Source organism: Myiozetetes cayanensis, unplaced genomic scaffold (genome assembly GCF_022539395.1).
Source record: "Myiozetetes cayanensis isolate MyiCay16 unplaced genomic scaffold, myiCay2020 scf6-25, whole genome shotgun sequence".
Classification (NCBI taxonomy): Eukaryota; Metazoa; Chordata; class Aves; order Passeriformes; family Tyrannidae; genus Myiozetetes; species Myiozetetes cayanensis.
The window spans coordinates 55,055,353-55,071,238 of NW_026087853.1; the positions used below are offsets into that span (position 1 = coordinate 55,055,353).

The 15,886-nt window shown below is 55.7% G+C and overlaps 1 protein-coding gene and 1 long non-coding RNA gene across 2 annotated transcripts; both read right to left on the reverse strand.

Moving 5' to 3' along the window:
* Positions 1-2,585: 2,585 nt before the first annotated feature.
* Positions 2,586-10,494, reverse strand: LOC126651174 (ras-related and estrogen-regulated growth inhibitor-like). The gene is made up of 4 exons (XM_050336757.1): positions 10,190-10,494; positions 5,608-5,664; positions 5,059-5,132; positions 2,586-4,577 (listed from the first exon to the last, which is right to left on the reverse strand). Exons 1-4 carry the CDS (start codon positions 10,284-10,286, stop codon positions 4,092-4,094), a joined length of 714 nt encoding a protein of 237 aa, XP_050192714.1. The 5' UTR covers positions 10,287-10,494; the 3' UTR covers positions 2,586-4,091.
* Positions 10,495-12,293: 1,799 nt separating this feature from the next.
* On the reverse strand, positions 12,294-13,781 carry LOC126651175 (uncharacterized). Its single transcript, XR_007631574.1, has 3 exons — positions 13,080-13,781; positions 12,896-13,003; positions 12,294-12,483 (listed from the first exon to the last, which is right to left on the reverse strand). It is a non-coding gene; the product is annotated as an uncharacterized LOC126651175 (long non-coding RNA).
* Positions 13,782-15,886: the final 2,105 nt, after the last annotated feature.

A 15,886-nucleotide genomic window follows, 5' to 3' on the forward strand; every position in this document is an offset into this window, starting at 1 on the left:
GGAGAGAGGAGCCCGCTGTGCCAAGGAAAACCCCTCCATGGGGCACTCGCCCCCCTCGAGCTCCCAGATTCAACCCAGGCACCTTAAATCCAGGGATTATTGCAGCACGCAGACACCCTCAGTGTTCCTGCTCTGAGCTCAGATCCCTCAGAGTGGGGTGGAGGTGCTGATTTGGGGTGTCCAAAGTCAGCACCTTCTTGGGAGGGGTCACTGGCAGCTCCACTCTGGCCATAACCCCTGGAATGGGGCTGGGGCTGGGGCTGTGGCGAGGCCAGATTCATGTGCTGCTCCCCTGGGAAAAGCCTTCAAAAAGCCCAAATCATCAATTTTTTACTTGAAACAAGGCACAACTGCTGATAAAAGTCGTGACTACCAGGAGAGAGCAGCTGAACCCTACAGCCTCGGCCCATGATTTTGGTCTCCCAAAATCCCTTGGTTTTCCAGCAAACCCTTTGGCAGAGGGGATAAGGGGAGAATAATGGGGAGGCTTGGTGTGCCAAGGGAGCTGCTGGAGGTGACCACAGGCGAGGGAGCTCTTGGAAAGGACCTTTCTGTTTCATCTGCCTCTCCCCAGCTTCCCAGAAATCTGCCGAGCAGATTCGCAGCCCACGTGCTGCCAAATCCAATTGCGGCCCTGGAGATACCGTTTGGATGATGAGATCAAAATCCTTCCTGTGGAGCTGAGCCACCACAGGCTGGAAAGGTGCAGGACAACCTCCTCGACACCCATGTGTCCCCAGAGGAATGACACTTCCCAGCTACACACAGGAACAGCCCCCCAGGGGCTCACTGCGGGATACCTCGGCTCCATCCACCCCTCTTCCCTTGGGGGGTCATTAGCAGCCCCAAGCCTGGTGCTCCCTAAGGACAGTTGTGGTTCTTTTGGCAGAGCTCCAAGGCACACCAGACCTCCAGCCCTCGCTCCTGGCTTCCATCCAAGCAATGCCCTTGGATGCAGTTTTAGTGGCACGGCCCGGCTCGGCAGGGAGGGCGCTGCAGGTCACGAAGCTGCAAGGGAGCTCTGGGCTCCTCCTCTCCAGGGAACTGGCTTGGACTTACCTCTGCAGGCTCTGCTCTGGGGAAGGACAAACCTTCCTCTTCCTCCTCTTCTTGGTCTTTTTTTCTTCCTCTGCTTTGTCTTCTTCTTACTTCCCTTCTTTTTCTTCTTCCTCCTCCTCCTTCCTTGCCCAACTCCTGCACACCCCACACCCCAGCGATTTAGGATTTATGGGATTACCCCAGTGCTGCCCTCCAGGATCCACACATAGTGAACCCCCCAAACTTCTCCCCACCCCTCATGGATGCTGCATCCTCAAGATTTATACCTGGGAGGGGAATCTCCCCCCAGAGAGCCAATGAGGGGCTTCCAGTAATTAGTAATTCCCAGCCCTCACGAGCTCCCCCGGCCTCTCCCAGAGCAGAGCCCGGGAATAATGAGGTTTTGTGCTAATTATAGTGAGCAGGCAGGGCCAGGAGTCCTGGTGAGGGGCTGCAGCAGCCACCACAGGGAGCTTTTGGCTGGAGACCTTTCTGGATTCCCTGGGATATAAAACACACCCGGGTTAACCCAGGACAGCAATCGCAGCCCTGCCCAGAGCTCCTCCATTCCCAGGAATGCTGGGGATGCTGTTCCAGCACTGGCCCTGCTTTCTGCTTACGAGCTGGTCCTTTTTCATCCATCACCTGGAATAATTCCTGCTGAATATTGCAGGATTCTGCCATACCTGGCATTGCACTGACCTGGAGATAGAGCCAGAAAGGGAAATCCAGCCCTTTGGACAAACCCTGGGGATATTTGGGAACTGAGCAACATGGATGAGGCACCCAAAGCCTGTGCAATGACAGACTTGAGCATGTGTCCAGCATCCCAACAGGGTTTAATCCCTCTTAAATTCTTCTCTCCCCCTCCCAGCAGCAGGATCAGCATTTCCCAAATCCAGCTCCTCTCCAACCAGGGCAGCAACACCCACCCCAGCTGCTGGATCACAAACCTCAGCCCAGCTCCCACCATTCAGCTCCCTAGGGAATGCTATAAGCCCCCTAAAATTAAACAAAAACCCCCAAACCTTGTCCAGCTCTTCCCCCTACACAGAGCCCTGAATGAACTTTAATTCCCTAGATTAAATGTCAATCAATAAAAATTGGGATTTTAATGAAGGTGCTGGGAAGGAACAGCCCCAAATTACTGTCCTGTCCTGGCCCCCTGATGGGGCTCCTTTTTCCCCCAAAGTATATAGACAAAGGTGGGATTTAATGAACACCTTGGACAGACACAAGCAGTGCCAGGAAACACTTTTGGAAGCTGCAGGCTGTCCAAGTGGGTTCCATAGCAGGATGTGGGATAAGTGGTTTCCCAGGCTGTGATGCTCCAGGGAAGCTCTCCCAGGCAGACATCCAGTCATTCCCAGCCCTAGAAATGGAGGGACCCAGGACAGTGCGGGGTGCTGGGGCAGGGGTAGAGGGTAAGGGAGATGCCCAGCCCTAATTTAAGGTGATCCCACAACACGCACCCTTTTGCTTCTGCTCCCTTAGAGGAACCCAGCACCCTAAAAATAACCCACGGGAGCACCACAGGCGCTCGGGAACTCAGCTTTTATTGTCACGGGACACAGCAACAGATGATGGGGTCAGTCACAACAAGGGGAGGGTCACACCACAAGGTCCTAGCACAGCCACCCTGAACAGCCACAGAGCCCCCAGCACTAGAAGGGAGGAAGGGAGGGAGGGAAAGGTGAGATGTGACCTGGCTCCTTCCCATATGTTTCCTGCCCCATCCCTGTGCAAACAGAAAAAATTCTCAGCCCATGGTGATTCTCCTTTCGGGAATGGGGAAATTAATGAGCAGGCACAGAGGCCCCTGCAAGCAGCAGCATTTGTACCTCCTGGAATTGGCTCCGTTGTGTCCTTGCAGCTGAGTGGCAGGGCATCAACGGGAGAAGCTGCCCCTGGGAATGCTGTTCTTCTGGGATGGAGAAGGGGGATCTGAGCCTATGGGCTCAGTGTTTCTCCGAAATCTGGGCAGTTCAATTTGCCTGCCCTGGGGATGGGCTGCCCCAGCCAGGTGGAGATGTCAGACATGAAACCTTGGAAAGCAGGGAGCAGGTGGTGGATTCAGCAGGGATGGAGCATCTGCTGCCCTTCTTCCAGGGTTTATTTACAGTCTCACTAGAGGAGAGAGAGCCAAGGGGCCTGAAATGTTAAAAAATGGCTTTTTGGAAAAGCCAGGGATTAACAGGCTTTCCCCCCGCTGTAAACAGATCCCTGTTTGCTGTAACGTGCCCTGGGTTCCAGCTGTGTGCAGCTGGTCGGGACAGGGGCTCCTGCAGCCCCTCCACAACCGCTTCAGTTCACAGATCCAGAGGAAAACTGGGAATGGAAGTTCGGCCCTGGGCTCTGACAGGGGCTGGAGATGGGCAAACCAGCTGGCCTGGTTCTTTGGGGGTACAGCAGTGGAGGCAGAGAGAGACACAGCTCCCTGTCACCTTCTTCCACACAGTGAGAGGGTCTGGGGGCACTTAGGGGATGGTGTGGGCAGGGATCACCCCCAGAGCAGCTGGATGGGCTGGAAGGGTTTGACAATCCAGGGGGTTTTACTCACCAGCCACTGTGGGCAGCAGAGGCAGCAGGGTCCATCCCCAGGGCAGGGACAGCCGGTGGCATTCCAGGAGCCAGCGCAGCCATCAGGGCCACCCATTGTGGGGGCTGGATTTGGGGCACAGCCAGACACAACCAGCTTAGGGGAGTAAGGAAAGCCCCCCTGGATGTACATGTGCTGGGTCTGAGCCCTGTCAAAACACAGCTGAGCCCCTAAAGGTTGGCCCAACGTCCCTGAAGTCACCATGGGCCAAGATGCTGCTGATTGCAGCCATGCAGGAGGAGGAAAAGGGAACAAAGGGGTCATGGGGATGGAGAACATCTTCCCTGCTGGCACAAAGGCTGTTTGTAAGAACCTATGGGCTCTTGTATCCCAATCCCACCCTCCCCACTCTCCACCTTCCCCTTTGAGGAGCCGGCACAGCCCCACCAGCCGCCCCCAGCCCTGGGGCTGGAGCAGCAGGACGAGCCGTTCTGCCTTCCTGGAACCAGGACACTCACTCAGGGATGTAGTCCCTGAAGGAGTTAAAGCTGAGGCTCCGGCCCACAGAGTTCAGGGTGGAGCTGGCCTGCATCTTGGGAATCTTCTCCATCAGCTTGGACACTGTCCTCCTCTTGAAGGAGCCCGGGGAGAAGTGCCCCTGCCTCAGCAGCTCCTGGTAGAGGCTGCTGAACACGGCCACCGGCTCCTCGTAGCTGTCCCGCGTGGAGATCTCAAAGAAAGGAAGCTTCAGGGTTTTGGAGAGGTTCTCACCATCCTCTGTGGAGACCATCCTGTCAAACTGCAGGTCCTTCTTGTTGCCCACGATGACGACGGGGGGCTGCTCAGCACCGCCGCTGCGCTTGGGGCTGGAGTGGAGGTGGTTGATGAGGAAGCAGAGCCGCATCACCTCGTCGAAGCTGCACCGGTCGGTCACCGAGTACACCACGGCAAAGCCATCGCCCCACTTGATCTTCTCCTCGATCTGCAGTGAGTCCTCCTCCTACCAGGGCAGACAGGCTCCCATTAATGCTTCTGGAATTCCAGCACTGCTAGCTGCAACCCGGAAAACCTCCCAGGGGAGCAGCACCGTCTCCAGGAAGGTTCTGGCTGTGGGTTTGCAGAGAGCAGTGACCTGCAGGGACATGGTGGTTTGGGTGGCGTGGCAGATGGGGTCAGCCATCAGCCCTGTCCTTGCATGGGTAAGGGGGGAATCACTGCTCCCGTGAGCCAGCAGGATGCTCCACCAGCAGGGCTGTGCCATGCACCAGTAACGGGAATGTGGAGACATTTACCTGCAGCCACACTGTATCTGACATCAGAGAGACATCAATTCACCAAAACATCCTTTTTCTGAGACAAACACCACAAGGGATATTCCAGACACCACGGATGAAGGCCAATGGGAAAGCAGGGATTGCCTTCAATGGCAGGCCGCTCTGCTCCAGTGGTGTTTTCCCGGGCTCTGAACAGCCTGAGCTCACCTGTCCTGCCGTGTCGAGGATCTCAAAGTGCACCATCTCCCCGTCAATGACAGCCACGTGCCTGTAGATCATTTCTGGGGTGGGGACAGACAGGAAAGGTGTGTGAGAGAACCCCTGGGGACCAGTCACAGCCCAGGTGGCTTTGATAAAGCCATGCTGGAAAAGTGGATTTTCACCTGCTGCATCCCACAGCCTCGTGGCCTCTGTTGCAAGGCCACATCCTGAAGCAGCCCATCTCCCTGTGCCCAGGAAGGGCAGCCCTGTGCTGTGGCATCAGGCCCAGCATCCCCCATGGCACCAGAGACCCCAGGACATCTGGGGCAGCCGTGACCAAAGCGTGGGAGCAACATGGGGTCATGGAGCAGCAGAGGGAAAACAGATAATAATAACAACAACAGAAAGGGAAAAAGGGATCCAGGAACCAGGGAGAGGCCAGGATGGCTGGGGGCTCTGCCCACTGCCGGTCTGGACAAGAAGGAACAGGAGGGAATGTGGTGAGTTCGGGACAGTCAGCTCTGTGACAGCACCAAGGAAAAAGTGTTACCCTACCTAGAGTTGGATCGTAATCTCCAATGAATCTCCTGGTGATGAATCGTACGGTCAATGCTGGAAAAAAACACAACAAACCCTGTTATGGTTGTCAGATCAAACTGCAGGGAAACATCAGCTGCCTGAGGCAGGAGGGATGGAGGATGGATCTATGGGACGGGTGAAGCAGGGATGTGCAGGAGGGACAGAGCAGGAACCTGCAGAATGGATGGAGCAGGGAGCTGTGGGAAGGGTCCCATGAATTTCAGCCCAGTCTGTTTAACCTGACCCAGACACAGGGTGTGGAGAAGGGAAGGCTGCTGGTACCAAATTTCATGGAATTCACCAAAAGGCCAAAGTGGGAGGAACACAGGGCACAGCAAACCAGGATCTCCTCCCTAAGCCAGCCATGCCTTGCAAGAAAGCAGCACTGGAAGTGCCACCAGGAACTGGGAGAGCAGCTGAGCCCGGAGAATCAGCCCATTCTGGGTCCTCACATCCCCTCCCTGCTATGCCTGAGCCTGGGAATTCACACCCCTAGGACGCTGGGCACAACTGGGGACCAGTTTCATCCTTGCAAGGCCCCCAGTAGCCCAGCCCCTTCTCATGCTGCCACAGCACCAACACAGGGATCTGCTCCTTTGGAACAATTTTTCCTCCTTGCAAGGGCAAGGAGCAGCAGGAGCAGCCAGAGTTCGGGCAGTTAAACTCCCTCATCCAATTACAGGTTTCCCTGTGCCAGAGCCAAGCCAGACAATTCCCAAATTGCTGGCAGGGTGAGGGTTGCTGGTGCTGTAGCCTTGCCCAGCCACTCCATCAACACAGCAAGGGCTCTCTCCTTGCTGCCTCTCATCAATCCCAGCCAGCCAGGCTTAGGGATCCAGACCTTGGCTCCAGAGCAGGGCTGGGAGGTGGGCAAGCTCAGTGGCGACTGCAGAAAACCCCTGCACAGCCTCCTCAGGTTTTCCTGTGAGAGGCAGGAAAAGCTTTGCCACGGTGCAGCCTCCAGACAGGAATTTCCAGCGATGAGGAGAGTGGCACCGATGCCTGGCGGGGGGGGGGGGCAAATTTGTGGTTGGGAAGCTGAAGAGAGTTCAGCAGCACAGGTGGAAGTGGTTCTTGAGCCCTTCAAGGTGTTAATGATGGTAATGGAGATGGGAGTGAAAGGCAGTGGAGAGCTTGAGAGCTGGCTTGGAAAGGCAACAGGAGTGGAGAGGGAAATTAGAGGAAAATGAGCAGGAACAGGGGAAAAAAACCCGGCGAGAGCAAGACAGGAGTGTGGATCCAGGAGGGAGAGGATGGAGAAGCTGCACACCAGGTGCCAGTGCAGCAGGAGGAAGGGAATAGAGCAGAAGTGTGATGGGAGAATAAACCTCAGCAGAACCAGGATGTGACGAAAACCCCTCCAGAAACACAAAGGGGGGTTGTAAATCCAACACCAAGCCAGTGTGACACTCCAAACTCACCTTCCCTCTGCAACCCAGGGTCTGTTTGTCCCATCTGCCCATCAGCAGAAGTTCCCAGTGTCCTGCCCTTACAGACCCACACCAGACCAGCCAAGATCTGGGAATGTGGCATCCCACCTAAGTCAGGCTTCCTGCTCCATCAGCCTCAACAGCTTCTCCTGCCTCTCACAACCTGCTCGGCTCCTGTTTGGGGGATTCACCATCCCCTCACTCCCCAGTCCGCCTGTGGGTTTAAACCTGCCCAGCAGGGAAGGGATCTGATGGAAAAACAGGTAATTTAGCCAAACTGCTCAGAGGAGATAACCAGGGATCCCCGCAGGAGGCACCTATCGGCACCTTTAAAGAGGCGATGGAATTATCAGGGGGAGGGGGACGAGCCAGGCTCAGTCTCTAGAAAGCACCTGATTGTGTGTCATATGTCAGGCAGCCACCCAAAGCTGGAGCACATGCTGTGGGATAAGAAGAGGAGCCAATTAGATTGATTAAAAATTGGCTGGAGCGCAGGAACAGGAGCGGAGCTGCCAGTGGGGGAAGCGGCCGCAGGCCGTGGCCACCCAGCCTTATAAGGAGGTTTCTTTCCCCATCCTGAACATCAGTAACCTTGGGAAGGGCTCTCTGAGGAGAGCTCCAGAGCCGAAGGGGTTAATTGTGTATAAAATTTGGGCTCCAGGGACGGCTGTGGGCTCGAGGGGTGATTTACCTGCCACAGGGAGGACTGGGCGCCTCATGATTGCACTGAGTGCGTGCCCACGCGCTGCCCTGCTTATGCTGCTGTAGAACGGGGTCCAGCACCGATCCATCTTCTGTCCACGTGCTGCAGCAGAGCTCTGCTCTGGATTATGGCAAAGTTTACGCTGGGCAGCAGCAGCAGAGGATAACACAAGCCCTGGCCAGGCTGGATTTCCAGCTCCTGAGGGTGAGTCGCACGGCCCAGATCCTTAAAGTGCTGCACCCAAACCCCGTTCCTACTCGGAGGGTCCGTGACCTCCGATCACCACACCCTGAAGGTTTCCAAACTGCTCCAAAAACCCCCACAAACCCTTTCTGAGAATTAAGGAGATTTTTTCCCTTTTGCAGCCACCCAGATGTGAATTGCCCTCTGGTTGTTCCCACCCCTCGGCTCTCCCAGCATGGTTCTGGGTCCTGCAGGGTGGATCCAGCAGCTTGTCCTGGTGATGCTCCAGGGTGGGGCCCACTCACATCCTGCCAGGACAGGAGCTTAGCAGCTCACAGATGGATCCAGATGATGTCCACCTTCATCCTCTACTGCTTCATCCCAAACAGGGAATCCCCACCACACACAGCACCCCTGTCTCCTGGCCAGGGGAGACTCACTCCCCACCTTAGGCACCAGTCCCCTGTCCTGCCCAGCCCCACAGGAGCTCCAGCAATGATGATGATGCTCCTGGCTCCTTCCTCACCTTTCCCACACTCAGGGCACAAGCTCTCAGTCCACCACCTGGGGTGTCACCTGCGCTGCCAGGCAGGGACACCATGGAGCAGTCTCCTTGTCCCCAGCTCAGGGATGGGCAGCAGGACCCAGCAGCTCGGGCTTCCCCCAGGGAAGGTGACAACCCTGCACCCAAGGGACACAGATAGGGACAGATGTGTGTCAGGGGGGCTGCTAGCCTGTGGGGGATCTCGTGCCTGCCATTCCTGGGGGCTGCTCCCTGTTCCTGGCATGCTCCTCTGCACGAGCCACGTATCAGTTACCTCCCTGCACCCTGATTCCATGGCTTCTGTCACCGTCACACGGGCAAAAGCCCCAATGCTGGAGGACACGAGTGTTGATGGCACCAACGGGAGCCACGGCTGAGCCCAACTGGAGGAACCCTTAAAGACCCTCAGCACATTCCCACCCTAAGGAGGAGGCACGACAGCCCCTCAACTGCCTGCAGGAAGGGCCCAAAGCTCCCAGGAATCTGCTCTGTGCCGGGTGGGATTGACACCAGCAGGGAGACACGTGTTCAGGCCAGGATGGGGGTGAGCCAAAGGCTCTGTACGTGCTGTACAGCTCCATCTGCTCTGTCGAGGCCAAATACTGCCCTGGTGCTCTGGGTACGGCAGAGCTGAGCCCCATCCTGTGCTTCCCTGCTGCTCATGGAGAGCTGGGAGCTGTCTCCTTTAATTCAATCAGGGAATTATGATTTTTTCACTAATGCCAGTTGTTGTACATGGAAAAGCAACTCCAGTAGCTGCAACAGCCACTGCTGCTGTGGCACCTGCACAGGTGACGCCTTTTCCAAAGGGGCAGGACATTCCCTTTCCCCAAGGACATGGCAGCTTGGCTGTGTCCTACAGGCTCCCCAGGCTCTGCACAGATCATGGATCATTGCAATAAACCAACGTGGATCCACATGGATACACATCCTCTCCTGCCTCTGACCCCCTCCTGGCATTCTGGGTGCTGCAGAGGACACCTTGGCCCCCAAACACTCACAGCCCGGGACTGAGGAGTGGGAAGGGGGAAAAGATGATCCCCAGGAAGGAACAAACAGGGTGAAGGAAGGAGCTGAGATTCTCCCGGCAGAGCATCCCGAACCCCCACCCCGACGGGTGCAGAGGGAGAGCGCCGAGCGAGGCGCAGGCGAAGAGTTTTCCTGAAGGAAAACAGCCTGGAGCTGTGCAAGAGGCTCCGCGAGCCCGCTGCGGGCGCTGGGAATGAGCAGCGAATTCCCAACACCCACGGAAATCCAAACCCGAGCCCAGCTTTTGGGAAAGCTCTCCCGGTCAGCGATGTGCCCCCCGGACCCCTGAGCAGCCGGGGACCCCTTGGGAACGGGAAACATCCCAGTGGGACGAGTCCCGGCTGCAAAGTGTCCACGCTGGGAACTCGAGGGGAAGGAAACTCGGTGCCTTTACACGCCGTGGGCTGGGGGACACCGGGGTGATGTTCCCCATCCCGGCTTTCTAAGGGACACGGGAGGGTCGGTCCCTCTGCCCGGGAAGAAGCCAGAGGGGAGATACCGGGGTGGGGGGTGCCTGGGGGTGCCAGAGGGGTACCGGCGAATGCTGGAGGCACGCGGGGCATGCCAGAGGGGTACCGGAGGGATGCGGAGGATGCCAGAGAGGTGCTGGGGGGTTACCGGGAGATGCCAGGGGGATACCGGAAGGATGAGGGGGAAGCCCCGTCCTACCTGTCTTGCCCACGGCGCTCTGCCCCAGCACGACGAGGCGCAGGGTGCGGGCCGGGCTGAGGCTGACGGAGCGGCGCAGGGGCCGCGGGAAGCTCATCCCGGCGTCGGGCCGGGGCTGCCCCGGGCTCCGTCGTCGTCCCCGGCGCTGCTCCCCCGGCTCCGCCCCGGGGGACGGGCTGGGCTCAGCCCCGGGCGGGCGCGGCCGATGCCGCCCTCCTACTCCTCGTTCTCCTCCTACCTCTTCCTACCCCGTCCAGGAGGCTCTTCGGCAGTCGTACCTCAGTTTCCCCGCACGCAGCAGCCCCGGACGCTTCGCAGCCGACCGAGAGAGCTGCTCACCCCAGCTTGGACGGGGCTTGGAGCGACCTGGGCCAGGGAAAGGTGTTCCTGTGCACGGCAGGGGGTGGAACTATGTGGGCTTCGAGGTCCCTCCCAACCCAAATGATCCTGTGATTCCATGAATCTGTAAAAGTGAGGAAAGAACAGTGGTGCAACAACTCCCCAGCCAGAGAACCATGGCCAGGGTGCTGCCTGTCCCCAAATCCCCGCCTGAAATCATTTCCTCCACGTCTATGCATAAGACAAATTAATAAAGATGAGAGAAGGTGGGTCAGCCTCAGCCTTTCCCCTCATCTCCCCTTCCCCTCAACCACAAGCAGGGAAAGGAGCGAATCCTGTCTCCAACACAAACCACCGACTAAATCACCATGGACAGGGATGTGTGTTGGCTGTCCTGAGAAAAAGGGAAAAGCCTGGCATCACCTCAGCTGTCTCCATCAGACCCCAGGATGCTGCTGGCCTGTGGGGTGCAGATCCCAGGTGACACCAGTGCTGCAAATGCCAGCAGAAGGGACCTGGCCAAGAGTGTGGAGCCCTCAAATGCCCACAGCAGGGACTCAGCCCCTTTTCCAAAGGCTGCAGCCATTTCTCCGGCACAGGGATCTCTGTCTGCCCATCTCGGGTGACTTGGCACTGGTGCTCGAGGGAACATGAACCCACCTGGTATTTATAGCCCGTATCAGGCGTCCAGAGGGAACACAAAGGGAACGCTGCCGGTGCCTATGGAGATGTCAGCACTCACCCAGCCCCAGAGGGTTACCAGCAGGATTGGTGCTGGAGAGGGGCCCTGGATAACACAGGAGCTGCTGTGAGGAGCCTGGAGAGAGAGCAGACCTCACCCAAAAACCCACCTTGCCATCACGTGCATCTCCCTGTGCATCAGCTGCTGGCAAACGGCCCTGCTCCAGCTTCTCCAGAGACTCGTGGCTACATCTGGGGCCCAGAAAACACCAGCAAGGCAATAAACCTCGGATTTTGGGACAAAAGCTGATTCCCAGCTGGGGAACAGCAGGGTGTCAAGAAAAAGAAGTCTCCGTTATGATCCTTCCCTATTTTTAGCCCCATTTCCTACGGAAATGAGATGTCTGCAATCAAGTCCTCTTCTTGCCTGATCCTCTGCAACACCACTTTTAATACATCGCCTGATTTCAGGCAAATGAAGGATAAGCCACAGAGAAAATCCTTTTCCTGCAAGTTGTGTGACAAAAAAAAAAAAAAAAAAAAAAAAGGCCAAATTTCACAGAAAAGCAACCCTTGAGTCTTTTGGAAGGCAGGGACTGGCCAGCAGGTCCCTGGCTGGGGGAATCCACAGTAACAATTCCTGCTGCTCCAAGGGATGCTGCCCTCATGCTGGAAACCAGGCAGCCACATCTCTACCTGCCTCAATTCCAAGTGCATTAATAGGGCATAGATTTGCAGGGACGACGGAAAAAACACACAAGAAGCACGGAGTTAAAATGGAAGCCACCTTGGGAAAATCACTTCACCTCCCCTTACACCACCCCCAGGACCAGGCTGGGTTGGATCTCCATGACCCTCCAATCCAATGCCAGCTGCTCCAGAAAAATATATCCCTGGATTCTTTAGCAAAAGGTTGGCATGGGGAGTGGGGGTTGTGTCCCTGACAGCACATCTGGGGACTACCCAGAGAAACTCCTACTCCTCACACACGGACCTCCTTGGCACTGTGGGAGCCACATGTGTGTTCCCACAGGAACACTCAGCGCCGCGTCCCACGTTTGCCAGGGAATATTTGGCCGGGTGACAGTGGAAACAGGACTTTATCATCTGCCATCACTGAGTAAGCCACCTGTGGCAGAGCCAGGTGGGAGAGGTGCAGGGGATATTGTTTTCTGCTGAAATATTTGTGGTCGGGCCATTCCACACTTGCTGTTTTTTTAAAGACATGGAGTCTGCTCTGGGAAAGAGGCCAGGGGCTCCCATGAATCACGGCCCTGTGAACAAAAAATCAGCTGAAACGAAAAGTTGGAATAAAGCAAAGAACCAAATCTCCTCAGGCTGCAGTCTCAGATCAGGGGGATCCTGTTCCGTACTCCAAACCACTTCCCTACTAGATCATCAGCTATTTGAAAGCTGCCAAAAAAATTGAATTTTATTGCTCCTGAAAGAGAGCAATGGTGTGTTTTTATTTAGGAAAGGGAAATAAAGTAACAGCAGTCCCTTTTCTCTCCATTAGATGATCCAAAGGCACAGGATGCCAGTAAGTCCATGCAGGAGCCAAATCTAGTTCAAAAATGACCAAGGTATATCAAAGTTATCTCATAAGGTTTAGCTCCTCTCCTGAGCCTCCATTTCGAGGGCTCAAACCTGTTTCCCGCTCATCCATCACATTTAATTGTCGCTCACCAATGACTGCCCAGACATTCCCGCGTGCGGCTCGGCTGCCAGGAGAGTTAATGCCAGATGGAGCCATCACAGAATGCTCCCCAGGGATGTAACCAAAGCCATGCTGCCCTGTCAATAAACATATTTTGGGCTGTTACAGCAAAACCAGCAGCCCCAAGGGTCCTCCCAGCCCTCAGGCCCTCACCTTCCTCACGCCCTCTGTGGACTCACTCTGTTCCTTCCAAACCCTGGCCCCGCTGCAGCCATGAAACCACGTTCACATCCAGGACGAGGCACAGGAGCAGGGACACAGATCCCAGTTGCTTCTCCACATGCTATAAATAGCAAGAGGGAAAACAGATGAAAGGCCCTGAGCCCCAGCACTGCCCAGGCGCTCCAGCTGCAGCCAGACTTCTCCGTGCAGGATTTGCATCAGCCCAGACCCGCTGGGGAAGCATTCCCTTTATTTTACTAATAAAAGGCTGGTTTTTAGGCCACAGGAGACGATAAAACCTCTAGCACAAGAAAAATCCAACCAGCACGGGTTCCTGGTGTCCCATTCTGTCTGTCACTGAAGCGGGTTCTGAAGCGCGTCCGGATCACACTGAGAAAATAAATCTGGCTCCACGTCAGAGTTCAAAGACGCCTTCACAAAGCTGTCAGGGAGAAAAAAAAAAACACATGGAAGGGACACATTAACAGCATTCTCCCCCTGCCCCAGGGCCTGAACAACATGTCCCGAGAGCTTTCCAAGCTGCTTCGCCACTGGATAAACTCCGGCAGCTCACGGGGCTGGCAGAGCGCGCGATCCACACATCCTAACGGGGCTGCTGAAATCCCTTTGCTGCCCTGTGGGTACCCCAGAGAGTGCCCTGTGCTTTGTTTTTCCACAGGAGCTGCCTGTTGGGAAGGAGGGCACTGCCACAGCCCACGCCTGCCATGCTCCATCAGGCTCCTCACCGCAGCGAGTTTCCCACCACGGGAATGGCTTTGCCTGGGAAGCTGGCTTTAGGACAAAGAGCAATGTGCTGAGGGGAGGGAGAGGAAACCCCTCGTGGAGGTAATTTAAACCTCCAGAAACCCTGCAGAAAGTGATCCTGTGGGATGACCAGGAGGGGCTGTGCCCCCTTCAATCACGAGGATGATTTCATTGCCAGGATGTGAAACCCAAGTCCGAGCCCCTCGAAGGTGCAACATCTGAAGCACTGGAGGGGTTTGGAACAGGATCAGCCTTTGAAATGATGGAAACCTCGCTCTGAAGCAGCTGGACCTGAGGGGGAGGGAAAAACCTGCAGCCACAAAAGAATTCAGGTGCCACAGGCCACTCCTGAAAGGGTAGAGGAGGAAGTCAGGGCTGGGCTCAGCGATCCCTCCACGGCACGCAGGGAATTAGGGATTCAAACACCTCCCTTGGCTCCTCCAGAGAGGGGAGGGCAGGAGGGACTCTGAGAGGACACACACCTGGGATCCACGGAGCAGCAGGGCCAGGGATCCACTCAGCTGCACACAGGCATTCCTGCCCAAAACGGGGGGATGCCAGAGCGACATAGGCAAGAGCAGAGCAGCAATGGCACCTCCTGAGTAATTTCCAACAGCTATTCCCAAGCAAACCTTGCGGCTGGCAAGAAAACAACGCTTCCTTAGTATGGGAAATGTCAGAGCTGCACAGCCAGTTGTCGTGCTGCCGTGGAGCCCTGCTGGAATTCTTGGAAAGCACGAGAGGAGCAGCACAGGCAGTGGCTTTGTGGCCAGCGGGCAGGGATCCGGGCTGGAACTCGCTCAGATTCCCAGCAGATGCCCTCTGCTCCGGCTCTCCAGCCTCCTTCCAGGGGGGACAGACGCCACAGGGGTGGCCAGAGCCCAGGCCTGGTTCTTGTCTGACCCACGTGGATCTTACTCTGGGCAAAGTATCTCAACTTCCACCCGGATCCAACGTGATGTTCCATCCTAACAGATAAACTTCCACCATGAATCAGTACAAAGCTGCTTTGGTGAGAAATTCCTCTTCTTAACCTATGTATGTGCTATTTAGCACCGGGAAGAGGGTCACAAGGATCATTCCCCAACACATGAAGCCACATGGAGACCTGTGACTTCTCCATGGAAAACCAGGGATCTCTGCTTCCACCTGGAATTGCAAAAACTTTTTTTTTTTTTTAAATTCCCCTGAAGCAAATGTTAAAATAATCCCCCTTTCCCTCAGTCTTAATGAGTAATTCCAATAAAAAATGAATACTTTGCTCTAATTTCATATCATAAAGTTTTCAAACAAAAAACTTTCTGATAGTGGTTGATTTTCCCTTTTCCCTTCCTGCATTTTTCTCCCCTAAAATGCTGTGAAACCACCCTAATTTTGTATAGTATCTCACCTGGATCAGAATTACATTCCCAAGAGCTTTTTTAGGGGATCAGCTTTTACAGAACTTAAGCCACTTGCTTTTCTTTTGACTCCACACAGGCCTCTTCCCTCCATATTTCCAAGCCCTGAATCTCTTGTTACTTCCAAGTGTTCCTTTCTATCTGGGAAGGACAGAACATTCCTGCTACATCCCCTCAAAGCCAAGACATGCTGTTTCTTAGCCCCAGCACCTAAACACAGAGGGACTGAGGGTTTCCAGTCCAATTCCTTCAGCTGCTTCCGCTGGGGATCAGGAACAGCCTGTAATCTGGAGGGAGGCCCCTCGTGCCAGCCCACAACACCCTCTGCCTGCTGCTGGGATCTGTGTGGAACTGGAGTCACCTGTGGGAGAAAGGGAGAGGTGGGAGATGATTTCGGGGGGGGTCTCCCCACCCCTTCATTTTTAAGCGCTTGGGAAAAAGGATGAGATGATCCGAGCCGTCCATCAGCTGTTTAAAAGTGGGTGTCCAACCTCAGCAGCAGGGAAGGAACAGCGTTCCCAAGGGCTATCCGTGCCAGAGGATCCCAAACAGGAAGGGATGAGTCAGCCTCTGCAGATTCAGCTCAAGCCAGGCCCACCTGGATCCTTCTCTGGCTCAAGTCAGGCAGGTGAG